At 45.2% G+C, this 21,491-nt stretch overlaps 1 protein-coding gene across 1 annotated transcript; it reads right to left on the minus strand.

Annotated features, from left to right (window-relative positions):
- Window positions 1–3,658: 3,658 nt before the first annotated feature.
- Window positions 3,659–21,133, minus strand: Kap3 (kinesin associated protein 3). Its single transcript, XM_084579097.1, has 6 exons — window positions 20,341–21,133; window positions 18,007–18,348; window positions 14,930–15,244; window positions 8,838–9,647; window positions 6,286–6,510; window positions 3,659–5,615 (listed from the first exon to the last, which is right to left on the minus strand). Exons 1-6 carry the CDS (start codon window positions 20,650–20,652, stop codon window positions 5,499–5,501), a joined length of 2,121 nt encoding a protein of 706 aa, XP_084435223.1. The 5' UTR covers window positions 20,653–21,133; the 3' UTR covers window positions 3,659–5,498.
- Between the last annotated feature and the right edge of the window lie 358 nt (window positions 21,134–21,491).

Raw genomic sequence — 21,491 nt, forward strand, 5'->3', positions numbered from 1 at the left:
GCTGTTTCAGGGGCCCTTTGTATAGTGTTCTAGAATTGAGAAGTGTGCCGTCTTCAGCGCGCGGCAGTGGGAGCGAGGTCGTCGCCGGAGCGATGAAAAGCATAGGTAGCGCTGTCAGTCGCAGGAGCGCATCAGAAGCGTGCACGCCGCAGAGGAAAGGCTTGGGGAGTCTGCTTCTGCGGCTTGTGTCGTGCGTTAGTTTCATTGCATCGCATTGCTTCTCTGTCATACTATGATATGCTGTTGATGGTTGGTCAAGCAGGATAACACGTGTCTGCAGATAGCGGAGTCACAGTTCCAGTTCGTCTCCTTTGGCTGCTGTGCCCTCCCCTACTAGACGTTCTCTTCTAGATTTTTTTTTTTTGCTCACTGCGCGCACTTTCCGAATGATGAGCTTGACCGCTTGGTTCACGAGGAAAGGTTCGAGGACGTCAAAGCTACATTGAAAGCCCTTCCTCCAGATGGTCATAAGTATGTCATTATAGGCACAGTTCTAGGTCGCAGCTTATATTGCAGTACTATATGTGGCTTGAAAGTTCATGCGAAAATCAAAATGCAGTACTTGTTCTGCATATTTCATTTCGAGTAAATTATGCGCGCACAGAAAGAAGAAAATGGATTCATCTCGAACTTTGACCACGGAGGTCTTCTTTATCCGTCTGCGGAGCTTGCAAAGCTCGTAAAGACGCTGGAAGAGTCAAATTTTTTTAATTTCAAGATTTACGATTGATGCAAGCAGCATCCGTGATTTTGCGATGTTTTTTCCAAGTGCAGAGGTTCGTGAGCCTGAATGTCCTATCCATGATAGGGAAATGACGCTTTGCGTAGTGAAGTTCTACGTCCAGATGAGATTTCATTTTTATGTGAAGTCACTACACCAAGAGCAGAGCAAATAAAGCACCTGAAGGTGAGGTGGTGTAAATAATCGTGTTCAGGGCTCTATTTACTGACTCTGTCCGCATCTTGAGTGCTTTCGAATTTAGCAACTTGATTCATTCACATGCACATAGTTCAGTGACATTTTCATATAATTCGGTAGCATTTCAAATGTTGGTACCATATTCTTGAGCTATTCAATTATATTCATTTAAGTCGTGAATTGTTTACCCTGCTGGTTTTTGAAGTCGTTCGCTGAGTGGTTTCGTGCATTTGTATGAGCTCTCGCTAATCTGTTTCGTATTTTTATACAAGTGCCTGTTCGTATGTATCTGCCCAGATTCAAATAAGTATTCAACAGCTCCTGACATAATATCCGTCTCTAAGCAATCTTCACATCTCTCTATTTACGTGTGGCGCAAACAATTAAGGTATGCTAACCTAGCCTAAAATACCCTCCATTGGTTTTTCAGTCCACGCGAGCGTCGGTGGGGGACCGCAGTCTAGCCAGCATAAACTGGTGCATCCTATAGTAAAAATCTATGTGACCATAAATATACGTTAGACCTTCGTCATTGGACCTCCTGTTAATGTTTGAGAAATAAAGTACCGAATACGTCAAGAAAATTTCTTACTACTGTTTGTCAGTTCATCGACAATCTGTATCTGACTCGACACCAGAAAAGCAGTCTTAAACACGATCCCGCATAGTCATGATATGTTCTTGGATTCCTTGCAGATTAAAACTATGACAGCACAGTTTTTTCAACACCTGATTCTCCCCAAGCCATTTCTGTGGCAGAAAAGAGGCCTGGGATGTATGTGTCTCACCGCTTATACATAAGTTCCCCGACGATGGCCGCTTTTATAGGGAACTAGTTCATTTATTCATGCCCAGAATCGGTTCATTACATTTAGACAAGCTGAAGGACTAGCGGTGATAGAGGCAGTTCACCCAGCTGTCTGCTCAGCGTTCATGGATGGATAAGGCTGAACCCTTTGAATTGGGCGGCGGCGGCACAGGCCGCATGGCCATGAATAGTAATATAATTTGTACCTATTCTTGCCTTCCCACACACACCGCACAGCGTGTCTATCTCTTGGTACTTAACTTGGTATATCTTAGTCCGCAATACTCCTGTCCTAGCCTCGAACAACAATGAGCTGCCCCTAGATTTATCGGAAATGTTTTCTTTGGCTATTTCTTGCTTGAAAGTTCTGTACATTTCCAATGCTGATTTGGTCTCCATGCCTGTCTTCCACAGACCCTTCTCTGTTTCTTTAACCTTTTTCTTAATTGATAATTCCTGACGGGTCCCCCTACTGCTGTCCAAATATTTGCTTGCCAATTTTCTTGTTCGCCTTCTCCATCTTGTGTAACATTCCTCATGTAGAGGTAGCTGAAGACTTTCCTAGCCCACTGCTTTTCTCCCATTTTTCTCAATCGTTGCTCAAACATTATCTTGCTGCTAGCTTCCCTGCTCTCAAATGAAGACCATCCCAGGTCACCCTGCACACCCTGGTTTGGCATATTCCTATGAGCTCCCAAAGCAAGCCTGCCTACCCTGTGCTGCTTAATTTCCAACCGTGCTCGGACTTCTGATCTCATGCACAGGACTGCATTGGCAAAAGTCAGACTAGGAACCATCACCCCTTTCCAAATCCCTTAAACACAGCGCCCTCTCTCCCGTCATCGCTGAAACAACCAGCTCGCCGGCGGCACACTTTTCAATTCTAGAACACTATACCCTTTGCATACATTGCATAGCTTGGCAGCCAGAATATGTTTCTGGTAGCACTTGCAGTGCATGGTATTACTTGTACTGTTGAATAGACATTTCCGTCGTTTCTGCACAAAATTGTCTTCGCATGTGCTCTCCGGACTGTCCTAAATTTGTACAGGATGCTCGTATGACCACTTAATCAGTACTTGCTGCATCTGCTAGATACACAAGCTATGTGGTGAAGTGCAGGCAGAGAGGTGCAAGCTAAAAACAGACTGCATTGCCTCTCTAGAGCCTTATCTGCTTATTAGTTGGCAACCAATTAAAATTATAGTAGTTGTGAGCTTTCCATGCATCATCTTCTTTCACTTGTATGTACCATCGTCATCATTCCATGGCTCTGCCTGCGGCATGAGTCTTGGGTGCGCCTTTAGCATAAACGCCAGACGCGTATGGCATACCTTATCTCTGCCTGGCCTTTTTTTACATTGTACATATTCATATCCAGTGCATTCTTTCTGGTCTAGAAGTATGGGCAATAGATCTTGCAAGTGCAGTAACTTTTGTGCCTTTGGTCCTTGATCGCAACTGAAAAGTAAAACTGCATTTTGTTTTCCTCACTCATCGATGTGCTACTCTAAAAAGAATGTTCCTGCTCGAAGTCACAGGTTTGCATGCATTGGCAGGCAAGGGGCACACAATGCCTGGCATTTTAAGGTTTACATATTGGAACAGCATTGCACATCGTCCTAAACCTAGCGAGATGTCCCAAAAAGGGTTCCACGACACATACAAAGGAAAAATTTAGCGATGATGACACACTATGCAACGATTTGCGCTTGGTGCATGAGAGCCTGAGTTGCTTAAGCCCCTCAAAACCCAACACAACACTATGTGACAATTTAGTGGAAGCAAAATAATAAACTCGATAATTAAACTGATGTTTTTACTTTAATAAATATATATTTTACTCTAAGCCAAGCCTTCACACACACGACACAATTTAGTAGGTTGAGGCTGACAGTGGGTGGGTAGTTTGCCAGATAAACACACCAACATGAAGCTGGAGAGTTTATTTCTGTTTTATTGTGAAATAAATAAAGCTCTTGCAAAAATAGGCAAGGACATCCTGCCGAGACCTGTACAGGGCAGGATCCGTGCAAACTAGATTTCGAGAACAAACAAACAAACAAAACAAAAAGTTTTTACAGCTGTGAACACTAGACACCTGAAAGCTGTTGATAACAAACACTACCTCTCAGCAGAGTGCTCGAGCTGAACCTTGTCACCATAGAGTATAAAAATTGGTACAAAGCGAACTTCAAGATGTGCGTGCCAGCATTGCAATGTACATACAAGTGCCAAATGTCCTGGTATAGCTGCTTAAATGTGTCAGGGATGTACAAATGCACAATCCTGACCACTGTAATAGTGGCTGCCTGCGAATACGTTACAAGTATGTAAGTTGATATTTGGGCCTGCGACTGGTGTCTAGCTAAGGTACTCTATACTTCCAATGCACTGTCTAACTAGTACCAATTTTATGCAGTGCTTATACATGATGAGCATGTGCAGCTCTCAATAATCTCATACTGCCCACTAATCTTATCAACTAACACCTGTGCAAGCTATGCAAATCAGCCTTCTTAGGGGCAAAAACGTTGACTGCTCAGAGGAACGCTGCAAAGGGCAGAAAAATGGTCTGTCTCGTTCTGTGTACCCCGAATGAACCAGCCAAGCCATAAATTTGTCTTAGCATGCACAGTACTAAAAATACACACTGCACTTACTACGATATAGAAGAATACCATGCTCAGTGCAACCCTTTCGACATCGGTCTGCGTTAGTGATTTTCTATTATTGGAAGGAAGCTAGTTTCATGTTCAAGCTGCGACAGGAGCAATAAGATGGTTTCCAAGCAGTTGATATATAGTGAGAGGCGCTGTAAATTGGAAGAAAGGATGAAGTAAACAAAGCAGCTGACAGCTGCTTAAATGTTGCCACTTAGTCTCGATACAGAGGCACTTGTGTACTCCTAGCCACAGCAATACTATATGCATGCACTTTGTAGCAGCATCAAAAACGGCTAGCTGCTGCACGCACAGCCAATACAGTTGCTGGTGGATAATAAGTTATCTATAGTTCATATAGCTTATATAATTTATGCTGTCAACACAACAGATCATAGTCAATAATAATAAGGCTGTTTCCAATAACCTGGAAAATGCCATTGATTGCACAAGTACAGTTGCCTGTTTATTGAAGCACACGGTCACCAGCTTACTCTGAGGAGAGCTTTGAAAAAAAAAAGTGTGCATTAAAGCTATAACCCGACAAGTTGGAATTCCCCAAAAATATATTTTGCACATGACTGTAATGCTGGCAATGCTGCACAAATAGTTTCTTCACCTTGGTCAAAACTGGCCATTGCAAATTCACCGAGAAGCACGAGACAACACAAGGAATTGTGAAGATTTCCCGTGTGCTTCTCGTGTTGCACCTGAAAAATGTGCACCTTTGCTTTCTCTCCTTTTGCAGAAACAGCTGTTAAGGCTATGTTTCTCGGTTCTGTAGAATTACCGTAACATGACAGTGGAACGAGCAGCAAATGGGAGTGGCACCCTCTGTGTACACCAGCTCAAGCTAATGCCTAGTTCACACCTCTGCCCACAGAGAGCGTCACTCAATAACACGGCCAGCTGTGCATTCACTACCACAAACGGCTGTCCCTGAATCTTGCGTTACAACATTAGTAACCGTGAGGTGAATTTTTTTTCACCCCATTTCAAAAGTTTTGCACGCTGACCCCGACAGACAGTTTTAAGTAGCATGAACTCCGCTTATTCTTGGAGACATCGCCTCGCAAGTTGTGGCAAAATAATGGCGGCCCTCTAAATCTTAAGGGTCGGAAGTGGCACTGCCGTTGGAAAGAAGATCAGATCGGTCCAGGAACTGCTCACAGGGTCCTTCTTCATGCTCCTCCGGCACCTCTCCGGACTGCACTACAGCCAGCCACTGGGCAGTAAAAAAATACGATTCACAAGTGGCTCTTGGCTGTGGTTTCTGGTCCCTAGCACAAGCAGTCAGCGCACCTTAATTGTTCCCAAATGTGAGGCAAATAAGTGGCCCTGCTTTTCACAAGAAACTTAATTCCTAGTGTTAATTATCACTTGTTAAAACTTAACTGAACAGAATAATAAAAAAGCCATGTACAGGAGGGTAGGAATGGGAAGAGTGGTCTGAAAGGAACTGCACTTTTGCGGTGGAAGGTTATCTGGGTGGTCGAGTTAGCACACTCAGGCTGTCTTATTAGCCAATCCCTACTGGACGCTGTGTAAAGCTTAAACATGCTTAGCTCAAATCTTTAATATGCCACTTGATAATGTCACACAAAGAGAGGCTGTCCTCAGGGGATGCGTTTCTAACCAAATTTTCATCCCCAATTCTTGGTACCAGTTTCATTGTCCTTCATTCTCCTTTCCAAACAGTAGCAGAAATATGGAAAGAGTGGCTTTTATACTAGTAACAGTGACTATGTGCTACGCAGCGCCAAAGGCAGTGGTAGCACTTGTCCTGGCAGCATCTGACAGCAATATCAGCTGTTTGTCAGCAACGAGTCTTGATGAACTTCCACATGACCGAAAAGGCACTCATACCACTTTGTCACACTGATGACAAGACTTACCTGGGCATTGTGCCAACAGAAGCGTGCCTCCCGCAGACGGCGATCCCATTCTGGGTAGAAGTGGGCCAGCACAGTCAGTGCATGGCCACACACACGGCCAACCTCGGGATTTCGATCGTGCAGCAGGTCGAGAAGGTAGGCCGGCACTTCTTGCGCTCCCTGCACGAGTGACTCCCGCACAACAGACCCACCGCCACTGACGAGGGCATCAAACACATACGCCACCTGCAGACGAGAAGGCACAGCTTCCCCTGAGCATTTCCATGTAGCTATGTGACACAGCACGAAAGCTGTATCTTTATTACACAGCATTTACCTTTGCCACCATCATTCACAGGCAACACAGCAGTGTGTGGCTAGAGCTTCGCAATCAGATATGGTTAACTTCATCCAGGACAGATGTCATGTGACACTCCCACGTGAAAACCAATTGTCAGGGGACACGATAACGCAACCACCATGTTCAGATATGCTGGCAGTTTTCATGTGCTATAACACGCAAGACTGCAGAGAAAGAAGCCGATTTTGTTCATACGCACGCAAAACAAAACATTACATGCATCAGATGTGAGGACTGAGACAGCTGAAGTGAGTTATTCTTACACAGTGGCAAGGACAAATATGAAAGAGATTCAGATGTGAATACAAGCAGCCGTGTATTTTTTCTTTTCCCCCTAATGTTTTCATCACATCATTTGAAAAGTGATGGCAGAAAGTAAGCAAAAAAAAAAAAAAACACATGGGGAGCACTTAAGCTCTGCCTTGAAAGACAAGTTGTGATAGCGTAGGCTACCATCTAATATATACAGCCTTACTTTAACCAAGCCGTATGAACATGCCTACACGGCACAGAAATACTGCGCCTGACTTTACATCCAAGAGCACTGGAAGGTTGATTCTTTTTTCACCTTCCCACCTCAAAAGAGAAACCTGAGTTGGCAGCTCCTGCCAACTTTCTGATGTCATGTGGTCTCATTAAGTCGCACAAACCATTGCAGAACCAGTGCTCAGCCATGTCAGCTACCGCCTACCACCTGCCAGCACCATGCCCGTGGTTTTTTCACTCACAACGTTGACACCAACGCAGGATTTTCTTCATAACGTCCCCTTTAACATTTCCCCGTTATTACACCGGGTGCACACATCTGCTATATCAGCCTCACATTCAGCACAGACACACCCCAAAAATACAACAAAAGCTTTCAACTATGCTCACCAAGAACTAGAGCTGTCATTGTTCGTGCACTGCTACACAGACACTTCATGTGCAAGAAAAAGAAATTCCAAACGCCCATGTAGCCTCACACGTGTGGAGAATGCATGAGCATGCCAAATTTTGGTGTGGCCTCACCGATGAGTTGGCCAGTCATCAGGAGCCATGCCGACGTAGCATATTATGCCGCCTGCCTAGAGAACATGCCTTGGTGTAGCCTCTCTTCTATCTCAAGGGCGATTTTTTTAATCTACACCAGCTACACCAGTACAGCAAAAACCCATTGTAGGTATAGGAGATTTCCTACACCGGTGTAGCTGGTGTAGGCTAAACAAGTGGCCCTTCAGTATCCACACTCACTTGCTGCCATTATCATCATTGAGAGCTTCGCTTCTTGCTTCATCTTTCATGCTTCTCCAAAGTAGATTTGAAAAAACGAGTGCTCTTCAGCATGCTCGTTAAAGGCCAAATTTCATGGGTCCAGAGGTCCAATTTTGGGGGTGCAGATAGACACTTGCTGAACACACGACACCTTCTGCTACCCAGTTACATGAAAGATCATCTGACGACACCTATAAAGCCCCGCTTCAAACAAGCTGGTCGGACGTACCTGCATAGCCTAAGAATCGTCTTATTCACAACCGAAAGGTCTTGGAAGGTTTGATTCCCATATTACCAACCGATCCGAAATGTGGTTCGCAGCACCTGCCAGTTGTGGAATGAGACTTTCTATACACACTTTCTGCGCGCGCTTTTTTCACCACGAGCCTTTTAATATATACGCATTGGAAAATGAAGAGAACAAAATTAGTTATGGTTTAGCTCTGGTTAACCCTAGTTGAATTGCAAAAGCAGCAGCGGAAGCTTCTTTTGCCTGCTACATTATTCACCTATAACACCCTATCAGTGTAAGGTGCTACATTATTGGGGACACTTAAGCTCAGCCTTTAAGGGTATGACGCGAGAGCATAAGCTATCAGCCCACATATAAAGTCACGCTTCAACCAAGCCGTATAGACGTGCCTGCGTGTCGTAGGGGTAACGAGAATGTAAACGGTTCTGGCAGGCTGATTCTGATATCACCCTCCCATATGAAAGGAGCGACCGAGTTGGCAGCTCTTGTTTGTGGCATAGGGGTAACGCGAATACAAATGTTATGGCAGGCTAATTTTTTTTAAGACCGTAGCTACGCTTCTTCACGACATAGCTGCAGCCACCCGAGGTCTTGAAAACCTACCGCAGTGTAGCTTTCGCTACGAAAAAAATTGTGTGCAAAAATGTCTGAAAACTTTGTAAAACTTGCATCAGACGCCAAGAACACCTTGCCAAGAGTACTTGCCTGTAGCACCAGCTGATCATCTTCTTGTCTTGCTCTGAGCAGACCAGTCAAGTCGACCACCAGCCCCTGCTGCACAATTGCCTTGGCGCAGACCTCACCACTACGTGCCACCGTGGCCACCAGCTGAACCAGCGGCACCAGCAGCTCATCTGGACTCTCGGACAAACAGCTACGGATCCACGGCAAGAGCCTGTCTAGCAGGGGCCCAAAGGGGCCCCCCTCCAGCTGTGCTAAAGTGGACGCACACTCGACTGAAAAGTCACTCTCAACCCCTGATGAGTGTTGCATGAGCGCGGAGCAGAGGGCTTCTACGCGAGACGACAAGGAGGCCCCACGGGCAGAGCTGCAGTGCTGCGCTACTGTCCGCACAAGGCGCAGGAAAAGGGCATCCGCATCCCTCAAAGCGCGCTCCAAAAGCTTGTCCAGAGCACTGGAAAAGAGCTGGGCATTGCGCCGGTGGCATGCCAGGCTGATGGCAAGTGCCAGCGGTGCTGGCTGTGGATTCTGGCTTGACAAGAGGCACCGGACCAGCCATGGCATGCAGTCGGTGTAGGGGAACTGGGATTTGCACCGGTCATCCAGGCTCAGGTGGTACAGGATGCAGAGGACGGGCGTCTCATCGGCCACGGGACGCCCTTCCTTGCTGAGGTGTTGAACAAGCTTTGGAATGAGCCCTGTCGCAGACATGGCAGCACGGTGGGCACGGTCGAAGGACAGATTGAGCAACAGACGTAGCACAGCGGATGTCAGTGGCTCCCGGGACAGCAGTGGAGTGAGCCGTTCAATGGTTGGTAGCCGCGCCATCTCAGCCTGAAATGGAAGCAGGAGAGTGCCTGAGTTGTTTGAAGCATACCAAGAGAAGTTTAATTTGGTTTATGGTTGGTTGTGGGGTTTAACGTCCCAAAGCGACTCAGGCTGTGAGAGACGGCATAGTGGAGGACTCTGGAAATGTTGACCACCTGGGGTTCTTTAATGTGCGCTGAAATCACACAGCACACGGGTGCCTTGCTTTTCGCCTCGATCGAAAAGCGGCCTCCGAGGCTGGGATTCGATACCGCATCCTTGGGAACAGTAGTGGAGCTCCATAACCACTGCGCCGTCAGGGTGGAGCAGTGGTTACGGTGGGTTTATGGACTCAACGTCTGAAAGCAACTCAGGCTATGAGAAATGTCGCAGTGGAGGGCTCCAGAAATTCCAACCACCTGGGTTCTTTAACGTGCGCTGACATCGTACAGCACACGGACACCTTGCTTTTCACCTCAAATGAAAAGCAGCTGCCACGGCCAGGATCCGATCCCCCGCCCTTGGGCAGAGCAATCAAGTGCACTGCTGCGGCTGGGCACCAAGAAAAGTAACTGCAGTAAGTTCCAACGTGGTTATGTGATACTATCTCATGAAGCTTTAAAGCACGTGCAAATAGACAGCTTTAAGCACAGGCACAGCAGACCAGCAACTATTGTTGCTACAGTAACCCTTGCGGAAACACAGTACTCCCTCCATCTCTCGTGGCTGACCATTACGCCATCACATGTCGGGACAGCACCGGCTAGGAGAGGAGGCTAGTCAGCTCCCTCAAAATGTGGAATGGAAATAGCGGCGGGAGTGTCACTGGCGCCTCTAAGCAGGTTCCCATGGAAAGACAAGCTGCTTTTATATCCCACCGGCAATGTGAGCATTATGCCCGCACACTCTCTCTACCAACTTCAGCAGCAAACACCGAGAAAGAATGTGGCATGCGCATGTTAAAGATCCCCAGGTGGTCGAAATTACTCCGTAGCCCTCCACTACGGCTCCTCTTTTTCTCTTTCCACTTTCACTCCCACCTTCTTCCCTTCCCTTACGGTGTGGTTGAGGTGTCCACAGAAAACAAGTGAGACAGTTACCGCCCCTTTCCCTTCCTATAAATCAATCAATCAATTAATCAGAATGTGCCGTGCACAAGAAGCTCTCTGCCAGCATGCTACCCAGCACATGCAAATATTCACTGCCAAAGTCACACCCATCCCCCAAGCTGGAATACCTTGTCACACAGCCTCCTCCTTCCGTGGAGTCTCAGGGTTGTTTTGTAGCTAAGCAGTCCACTCTGTACATTATTTGTACACATAGACAAAATACGAGTGTACATGCTTGTCATTCCATCCCTATGTTTCCTCCAGCACAAACCCCATCATGATTAGTGGGCGAATACGCTGCAGCCGCGGAGTGCAAAACACTCCTATATATACACATCCTTAACTGATAAAAATTTTGAATCAAGTGCACCGATAAGCAGCCATCAAATCTGATAAATTAAAAGCATGGCAACATGCATGGCAGTAATAATGAATCATGATCGCTGAAAACTGATGCAACGTGGATGCGGTGATGAATATTGAGCTGTAGCTCATTGTGACTATCCATCAATGACGCTTACACTGCTTATCACAATGGCATAAACTGATTTATCAATGTTGAAACGACCCGTATGTTTACATTTTCCGAAATGATGACAGAACACAATGAGCGATGAACACAACTGTTTATATACACCCCAGGCAAGTGCACGATGTGCATACACATCGGAGAAAGTTATAACTGTATTGGTGGCACCATCTGTCAAACGGGTGTTGATGTAGTGGTCTTCAGCATTTTCCACCTGTCGTCTAACTGCCGCTGTCCACTTTGCAACAGCATCAGCCATCACGCCTGCTGTGACGGTCGGGTTCGAACACCGGCTGCATTTCGATAGAGGCGAAACGCAAAGTTGTCCACGTACTGTGTGATGTCAGTGCATGTTCAAGAATCCCAGGTGGTCGAAATTTCTGGAGCGCTTCACAGTCTCTAAATGAGTGTGTATAGCTATGAAAGAAAGTGTGCCTTTGGTCAAGCTTGTAATGCGAAAAGAACTCACAGGTTCTGCTACAGCATATCTCATTACCATAACAATCTTTTACACACAAAATAACACCTTTTATACTCTAGGCACTTCTAGACTCTTTTATTGCACTCATTTTTCCTTCTGCTAAAATAAAGCCTTTTACTCTTTTTAATCCTTTAAATACCAATGTAAGTACCGAAGTATTCAAGAATTTAGAAGGAGCCGCAGTTGACGGCTTGTTGGATGTGGTAAATGAGGTATGGCAAGGAGGAGACATTCCACTCGGCTGGAAACACTCGGTGGTGGTAACAATACCAAAGGCTGGGAAACCTCCCACAAGTCTAGAATCTTTGCGGCCTATCTCGCTAACACCCACAATTTGCAAAATCTATGAAAAGATGATAGCCACCCGCCTGTCATGGTGGTTGGAAAGTAATAAAAAATACCATGCTCGACAAATTGGGTTCCGAACAAACCTTGGGACAGAAAATGGACTGGCTGTGCTCACTGAAGAGGTCATACACGTGTCGCCTTATAGCCACCTAGTGCGCACTGTAGTGGCTACCGACATGGCGAAGGCATACGACAACGCGTTACATGCCAAGATTCTTAGCAACATGGAATGTATGGGCATTCCCTTGCAGGTCATAAAAGCAGTACATAATCTGCTTAAGGACAGGACGTTTTCTATCCGGATAAACAGAAAACAAATTGGCAATTACACCTCGAACAGAGGCGTGCCACAAGGGTCAGTGTTAGCACCTTTATTATTTAATATAGCACTGATCCCATTAGCGTGGAAATTAGCTAAAATACCAGAAGTGGGGTTCATGATATACGCAGATGATGTCACGATTTGGTCTGTTCATAAACAAATTGAGAGACAGAATCGCTATCTGCAAGAGGCTTTAAATACCATAGATGAGTACGTGCAAAGTGCAGGCCTGGAATTATCACCTCAAAAGTCCAGTTACATTCATGTTGCCAACAAGAATGGAAGAAAACAATTGGCAACACAAAGAGTCTCCGTAAAGATTGGAAATCAGGCATTGGAAGAGGTGGACGAGTTGAGAGTTCTTGGTCTAGAAATTCACAAATCCGGCAAAGGAACACAATGGCTTCATAAGGTGAAAAAAGTAGCTGCGACTTCCTTAAACTTGATAAAACGCATTTCGTCTAGGGGAGGAGGAGCTCGAGCGGACATGGCAAGACGTCTTGTACAATCAGTGTTACAGCCGAGGATACTATACCAGGCCCAATTCCAAAGACTCACGAGGCGGCAATGGGTGAAAATGGAAACAATAAATAGGAACGCAATGCGCACTATCACGGCTTTACCAAAACTTACCCCTATCCCTATTCTCCAAGAGTTTGCACAGATAAATACGTTGACAGAATTAATTGAACAACGAGAGGCAACAAGGGATATGAAGCGAAAGTATGTTACGCCCATAGCATCCTTGTACAATGAAGTGGCAGTTCGAACACCACCAATGGCTGACCCCCGTCCGTGGGAATTCACTACTATTACGACAAACAAGACCACTCGGCTTCGTCGCAAAGAAAAGCTGGCATCTCGACCTCTGGTTGATGCACTTCCAGGTACCTTAATTGCATATACGGACGCATCATTTATAGAAAATGGCGGTAGAACAGCAGCTACTAGTCCAACACACAGCGAACTAAAGGTACATAAAGAATATCTTTTAGAATACCCGGACCCGCTTGTGATGGAACTCTATGCAATCCACGATGCTATGGAGGCCATAAATAAAATAGATTCGATGACAGAAGCCCACATCTATACAGACTCCTTAGCCGCCATAAAACAACTGAAGAAAGTGACGAAGACGCTATGTGTTACCCAGGAAATCCACGCACTCAATAAAAAAACAAAGATAAGCATCCAGATACATTGGACACAAGACAATGCTGAGAAAAGTTGACCACCTCACACACGAAGTTCCACACACTAATGCGCCCCCCACCAGGCTCCCTTTCGATGCCCACTCCACTGTTTCCATTTTAGCATCCTCTTTATGGAAAAGTACACGTGCCCTCATTCCTTCGTGTACATTCCCACTCCCTCGTAACTTAACGAGATTGGAGGAGGTTTCCCTTAGAAGGATAAGAGCTGGGGCGGCCCTTACCCCGTCGGCAAAATGCCGATGAGAATCGCAAGCTGACATCGAACCAACCACATGCCCGAAGTGTTCCACACCAGCTGCAGAAGTGGATGTTCGCCACCTGTTATGGACTTGTGCAGGGACAAGGGCATCAAGGACACAGATTCTGCGCGAAGTGGGACTAACCACAACAAGAGAAGAGGACTTTTCTAAATGGCTCACCGACAACGCTAAGAGCGGGAGCCTGCTCCGGTTCCTCACAGAAAACCATTTACATGAGTTTATATAATATGCCTTATGGCAAGTTTGCGTTAAAAAAAAAAAGAAAAGTACCGAAAAACAATATTGTCAATTTTTTTAAGTACTCAGAATTTTTCTCGAACAATCCTGAGTCTGAAAATTATTACGTCTTTGGTTTTTGGTCAGAATTCGCAAAAAGTTGAAAAGAAAACGCTACTTCTGAGGGTGGCTTTCCACCAATGCATGTCGTAGCATGTACATTGGTCACAACATACTGAAACTCCAATAGATTTATTTGATGAAGTACACTGTAACACGCTGAAAAGTGCAGAGATTTTGCTTAGCTTTAACACAAATAAGCTTCCATAACCAGTAGTCAAACTTTTTGTGGCAGATTACAAAGTTGTAGGGTGTTGCACAATGCTCAACTTGGCAGTCCTTACCTCATGTAGTCACCATTGCTCTAGTTGTGATCTGAAACAATAGCCATCTTAAAGATGAAGTAAAAGTTGCTGTTGGATCCTAATTCGAGATTGTCAACAGTGCTTCCACAAGAAGTAGTGCAGGAACCACCTCTTTCTTGTAATATCGCCGCCACTGACACTCTTTTTGTGCAGTGCCTATATGAAATGACCGTTTCCAGGCTTGAAACACGTACGAAAGGGACTAAATGCAGTTTTTTGCAGACAACAGCCGAACATCAGGGGCTAAAATTACAACATATGTAAATGACTACAGTAGCTAGTCTTTGACGGTGGAAGCAGCGTAACATCAGGCTGGCGATGCTGGTACAAACTCCTATGACGAGTACAGCTCAGGGTTGGCGGTTAAAGGGTTATGAACACTCACACCTAGCTGATTGAACACACCTGATTTTCATAGTAGATGGACAGCTTCTTGAGGAAGCAGACAGCGAGGAGGAGCAGATCAGTCTGCTCCCGCTCAAGGCATTCGACGAGCATGGGCACAAGTCCTCGGTTGACCATCTTAATCTCGCTGCGCGACTCCTCAGCCACGTTGAGGAGCAGGTAGAGGCAGACGCGCAACAGGTGGTCCTGCCGGCGCGTCAGCCCCAAAAACTTGCGTCGGCTGCGCTCGTCATCCGGTGCTCGTGACAGCTCTTCCTTCCAGTGTGCGTGCCGTCGGAGCTCGTACTCCACCAGGTCCAAACAGATGGAGCCCACCTAACAAAACACAACATTGCAATGTACTAAACAGATGGAGCCCGCCTAACAAAACACAACATTGCAATGTACTTAAGCAAAAATGAATGAGGTTTTCTAGTATCTCCTGAAACTTCTAGAGGTACATTCTGCATGAAAATGGAGACACTAATTTGTGCTGGAAAAATTCATACATGATCAACGAGATTCATGTGGCGTATATGCGTGAGTGGTCTTTCATTAAGCCACATCCTCCATTGCACACAAGTACAATGGCTTCGGAGATAGGAGGAAATCACTCGACACATGCCCAGCAATTTCCATGAGTGAAAGATGATTTAGCGTTGGTGTGCTAATGCAACTTTCACCAGTCAGTGCCTGATCATGTTGCCTTCTAATTACCACCTTTTAGGGTCATTCACTGTAGTAGATAGAACTGGTTCATAAGGGCTCCTAAGAATCGCAATTTGGAACAATGCACAAGAAAATCTGCTTAGCCATCTAAAGACAATTTTTAATTCAACATTTTAGCAAACTACTGAGCAAAGTGTCAAATACAGTAATTCCACCTAGCCTGTTAAGTCAATCACCATTCATCATCAACATTGGGCGTGAAATAGCGTATTAATTTATACAACAAAAAGTTGAGTCAAGAAGGCAGCAGAGTAAATTGCCACTGTCACATTTGATCCAGAAGGCCATGTTAATATAAAACATTACATGGCCTCCTTAATCATGAAAGTGAAAACTGGAATTGAAAAACAGACATCTCAATTTAAATTACTCACCATATGCTGCAATAAACATGTCCAATACAGTTGCTATTAGTAACCACCCGCAAATCATACATCTAGAAAAAGTAACATTCAAAAACTTTGCCCTTTGTGAAACGTAAAGTTCATGAGGAGTTGACACCAAATGCTGCAGGAGGTTAAGGACTTAAGAACGCTATTGCATCTGGTGTTCTTTAAAATATGATCAACATCCCGGCCAATTACACCACGAGACGTACACACAGCAAAACATAAGAACCAGAATGTCCCCTTTGCCACAGCACTGATTTACAAGTTCCCGCTCATTTGTAGTAGTCTCCACCTAACGCAAAGCTGCAACAGCTATACTGGCTTTTAAATCAGCTGATGGCAACAATCTTGCACAGCCCTGCAAGAAATGCAGGCACTACACTACGCTTAAGAGAGCCACAATTATTGAGCCAAAAACTTGAGGGATCTTGGAAACTATAGCATTCACAAGGCCGACACATTGTTTGTACTAACTAGGACTCACCGACGCACTTAGAAGAGGTAAAACAGGCTTTCTTCATGACAACCATATGTTAGGAGTGCTTTCAGAACATTTCCCTTCTCATTTTTGTTGATTATTTTTGTTTTTGAATGACTGCCTTTTGATTGTAAAATCTAAGTATTTTGCTATGACATGGAATTCAATGTTCCAATGTGATGCATAAGTCATCAGGAATGCAGTAGTGGAGGCCTCCAAATCAGTTCAAGCCAATTGAGATTCATATCTTGCACATGATAATTTTTACAAGACCAATTCCTGCAATTCCCGTCAAGACAATTCCCGTCATAACCTGTGTGTTCATGCACTTTTCAAAAAAAGCTTCAATGTGAAATTTTTTTCTAACAACTATAGAACTGCCAATAGTGCTCATCCTATATCTGCACCCTTTCTGTCTGAGCACATCTGATAAGCAGGCCCAATAGCTTTACCCTCCTAGCCTTGGTACAATAGGCAAATTTTTAAACAATCATCGAGAACAACTCCATCCAATTAGTGTTCTCTATAAAAGGAGACTCTTTGGCTCCTTCTTGTTATGTTAACGCTTGTATGGCAGCAAAAGACACATCTATGACCAGGAAAATTTAGTTTGCCATTTGGTTCAAGTTCATGATGCCTCCACCAAAGAAGACTGCTTGCCAATCATTTTAAAGTGCTGAATGATGATGCAGCCGGGACCCTGGAATCGACACATTTTACTCGCGAAATAGGCTGGTGACGGTGACAACCATTATTCACCTTTAGCATTTTCCATCTTATTGAAGTTTCGACTATTAATAAAGGCCAACTTGAATTAGACATAAGTGCCTTTTTTAAAATGTTTAAGCTGCATGTGTGATGTGAGGAATGCCATAGTGGAGGCCTCCAGGTTTTGACCCCTTGCAGTCTTTTGATGTGTAAAGACATCATTCAAAAGTACACTAGTGTTTCTTTGCATATCGCTTCAATTGAAATGCAGCCACTGTAGTGAGGATTAAACGCCATGACCCTGGGCTCAGTAGCCAAACAACATGGCCACTTAGGCACTGTGGTGGGCTCATGCTGGTTTTCTTTAAAAAAACTCTGAGGACAGCTCCATTCAACTTTTATTTTGAGTAAAAATAGATTCTACAACCCTACTGGCCATGTTGAACATTAATTTCTTGATGAGAAAAACAGATTTGAAATTTTTGCTGATACTTGATTCAAACCATCGGCATAAAGACAGGGAAGGATCCCGTGATCGTCCTCTAGCCCAGCCTCAGAGATTACCACGCAAAACCTTGCCCAGACACACTATAGTCTGCCTGGTCTGCCAATGAAAATTGCGGCTGATGACGATGCCCATATTTCTTTCCTCGACCTCTCCTAGCTCAGAGCAGCTTCTTTCCTTCCTTAGAGCACGGTCACACTATTGAAAAAGGCCTAGTTTCAAGTTGACCAAAGTATTTCTATAAGTAACAGCAGTCACTGTGACTCGGGAAGGAGGGGAGGAAGCACACCTTGTACTCGGCAATGACGGGGTGGAACTGTGAAAAGGTGGACAGGCAGAAGAAGACGTAGGCCAGGTTGGTGGCCAGCTGGGTATCCCTGCGGCCGTCCTCTCGCAGCACCCGTGCCAGTGCGCACAGTAATGTGTCATTGGCCGCTAGTTCGCCCAGGTTGTCCGGACTCCGTGCCAACTGCAGAACCATCGCGGAGCCCCGCAACTTGTCCTCTCCTTCCTCATACAGCATGTCTATATAGGACTCGAGGCATGCCATGCTGGCAATCGGCATTGTACGACTTCCCATTGACGGTGACAGGCCTCCATGCTGCGTAGCTGGCTGGAATGCGGTCTGGGGCTGCAATTATGAAAACAATTGCAAACTGAAGCACCAAAGCAGTGCACTGCATGACCTGTAATAGTATTTTTAGACGCATTTTCCTGATGCAATCTTTCATTTATGGAATACCGTTTTTTTTTTAGAAAATGTCATGCGTAAAAATTTGGCATAAAAGGATCTCCAGCTCTTTTGAGAGAAGTTTAAGAACAGACCTTTTTTTCCCATTTTGAAATGACTGGATTTTTCAAACTGCTTCATGAAAAAAAGGAACAGAGGCCGAGATTTTAGGGTGCAATTCTGACAATCATCAGTTAAAACAACATCACTGCACGTAGTGCTGACAGCTAGGTGGTGGACACTCTTCTGTTTTTTAGGACACTCCCTTTATGCTTCACATCTTGTGGACCTATATTTAATAACAATAGAAGGGTTTCAGTCAAGTATTCACCAATATTTCTGCTGGTCAGGCATTACAAGTTTCAAACCATTTATCCCCTCAAGAAGTCAAGACAGATTATAGTCCAGAATGTCTAAAGTTCTAAGATGTTGCTCAGTGACTGTCAATTGCATTTTCAACTGAACAGAAAGTATGTCTGTGCATGGCGCTTTTTCCGATAGGCAACACAAAAGTACAGCTGAGAATTCTTACTTCGTGGTTCAGAGAATTCATGATGCCGTTGCTTTCTAAGTAAAGAAACATCACAAAAGCATAGTATGCATACATTGAAGAAGTAGCATGAAAGCCTGGCATCTATACTTGCGGTGACAGGGCCCAATCAAGGGCGTAGCCAGTGGGAGTGATTATGGGGCTTCAGCGTCCCACGAAATGTTTTCATACTGTCATATAGCGCAGACCAAAACAACCATCAGAACCGGAAATCAATCTGGACTTTGTCTCCAGTATGTCTTTTTCATGCTCAAAAAGAGAATTCGACGGGAATAAAAAAAGCGAAAGGTGCATTTAGGTAGTTTTCTGAAATCGTTCATCGGACCATCCAAAGAGACAAGCCATGCTATCAGACAAGTTGATAAAGCATGCAGATATAGAATGCGTGGAGAACAAAAAAACGAAGTAAACGTGACGCCACATACTCAGCCTCCGCAGGCCAAACTCGATCTTCTGACACCGCACTATCTTCTCCCTTTCGGGCCTCTAGTTCATACTGAATCTCGGTGTTTTTAGCTGCTATCTACGCTCAGGTAAAAAGTCTGTCGAAGTGGTTTGCTGAGAGTCTTCGTCTGTTCGTAACACTTCAGTTAGAGTGCAGATGCTGCATTGTAATCAAATTTATAAGCACATGCACTGGAGAGAGTGCTGGTAACCATTTCATCTGCGAGTCCGTCAGGAAGAGTACGTATTCGAACTAACATTAATTGCATGGCTGGAAGACTGGTAATGATAAATTTTCAGTTTTGCATTTGCTAAATTAAATAAATGATTTTCGTCTGAAATAATACATGCGCAAGATACTCGATGACACGAAAGCCCCGAACGATACTATTCTTCCGTGCAATCTTTGCATTCCGGCATGCAGAATTTATGGCGCAGTTGAGAGGTAACAGGTATCCCGATACAGAGGAGGCTGAGCAGCAATGTCCAGCCCCCCCTCGAAAAAAATTAGTGGCTACGCCACCGGGCCCAATGTATTGCGTGCACAGGTGAATCCAGTGGTACGAGGCCGTTACAAAGCATAGGATCTTGTGAGTTTACTGTCATGCTTTCCTCACAGCATGACATTAACAACATGACAAATCTGTAAATACACCAGGTTCCACCAGCATGACATGCAATCTGTACTGCTTTCAAACAGCAGGTTTTGTTTGAACTGCACGATTTATAATTCGGATGTAGTATGTGGTTTCAGCAATCTTTTCTTTAGTCAACAAAACCTGCCAGTAGCTGAACGTATAGTGATGTATTGAAGCGTACTAAACAAACAAACAAAAAATGTGTGTACACAGATCACTGCACGCGAGAGGACGCCCAGAAGCACATATAAGCGTCCGTACCCTGCTCCCGGTGTCGCGACGCTGCTGAAGGTACGACAGCAGCCGTTCCACCCGGGCCGTATGGGACTCGTGCAGAAGGTCGCATTTGGCGACTACCTCTCGTGCCAGCGCCGCGATGTCAGTCGATGCGTTGAGGCTTTTAACGCGGATGAGTTTCTGGCAGGCGCGGGTCTGCTCGATGGCGGGCCCGTCTCCGAGAACCACCGCCTCGACCTCGTACCGGACCACGAGAGCTTTCTCGGTCGGGTGCACGTCCAGCTCGCAGTTGCGAAAGTTTTTCTTGATGCACGGGGCCACGTCGTCGGGCTGCATCACGGCGGCACGCGAGGTGTCAACCACGATAGAAACCTTTTGCGAGGGCCCCCAGACGTGAAAGTTCCTATGGCCCAACCGCGGCGCGAGCCGCCACCGCTACCGGAGCCTGTATCACCATCACGTACTACAGCAGAGGGCTTCACACCTTCGTGAAAAGCCAAGCTGCGACAAGTTTCGGGAGCCCGTTCGGGTAATTCCAGCTCGAACAATTTATCGATCTCGTGTCACCCGGCTCAAAGCGTCTACAAGGCGGAAATGTCATCCGGACGGTCGCAGCCGTCGCGCCGCTGCCTCTGGAGCTGAGTGAAGCAGGAACCAAGTGGAGCAAGTGCTGTTGTCCTGTTGTTTCCTTCGTTGTTTGAAAAAAAAAAAAAAGCGTATATAAATGTCACGTTTATCTTTTAGCATCAATCGCGAAACCTAGTACCATGTAGCAGCGGAGCAGACGTACGGAAACAGCACTCTAGCCACCCAGTAGACGTATGATAATCGTTGCTTACGTTTCCCTCTTACACTTGCCCTCTTTACATGACATATGAAAAACATTTACGCAAATACTATATAATTACTACTGTCTAAAAATAAATACAATAATTAAAAAATAGGTGTATTATGAATTCATGGCTTTTATTTTTCTATCTTACCGGGCAAATATAAAGGGGGCAGAAAAATTTGGTATACGTCTATCAGTAGCATCAATTTTACACCTGCGCGCAGCAGACGACGCGTATGGCAGAGCTTGCGGATGCCGATTTCCTGAGATGTTGCATACCTGTATTACTGTTTATTTTACAGGACGATAAAAACAAAAATGTCAAGTTAAACGTGTTTATATC

The sequence above is a fragment of the Amblyomma maculatum genome, chromosome 9 (assembly GCF_055883805.1).
Source record: "Amblyomma maculatum isolate TAMU_Amacu chromosome 9, ASM5588380v1, whole genome shotgun sequence".
In the NCBI taxonomy this organism is placed as follows: domain Eukaryota; kingdom Metazoa; phylum Arthropoda; class Arachnida; order Ixodida; family Ixodidae; genus Amblyomma; species Amblyomma maculatum.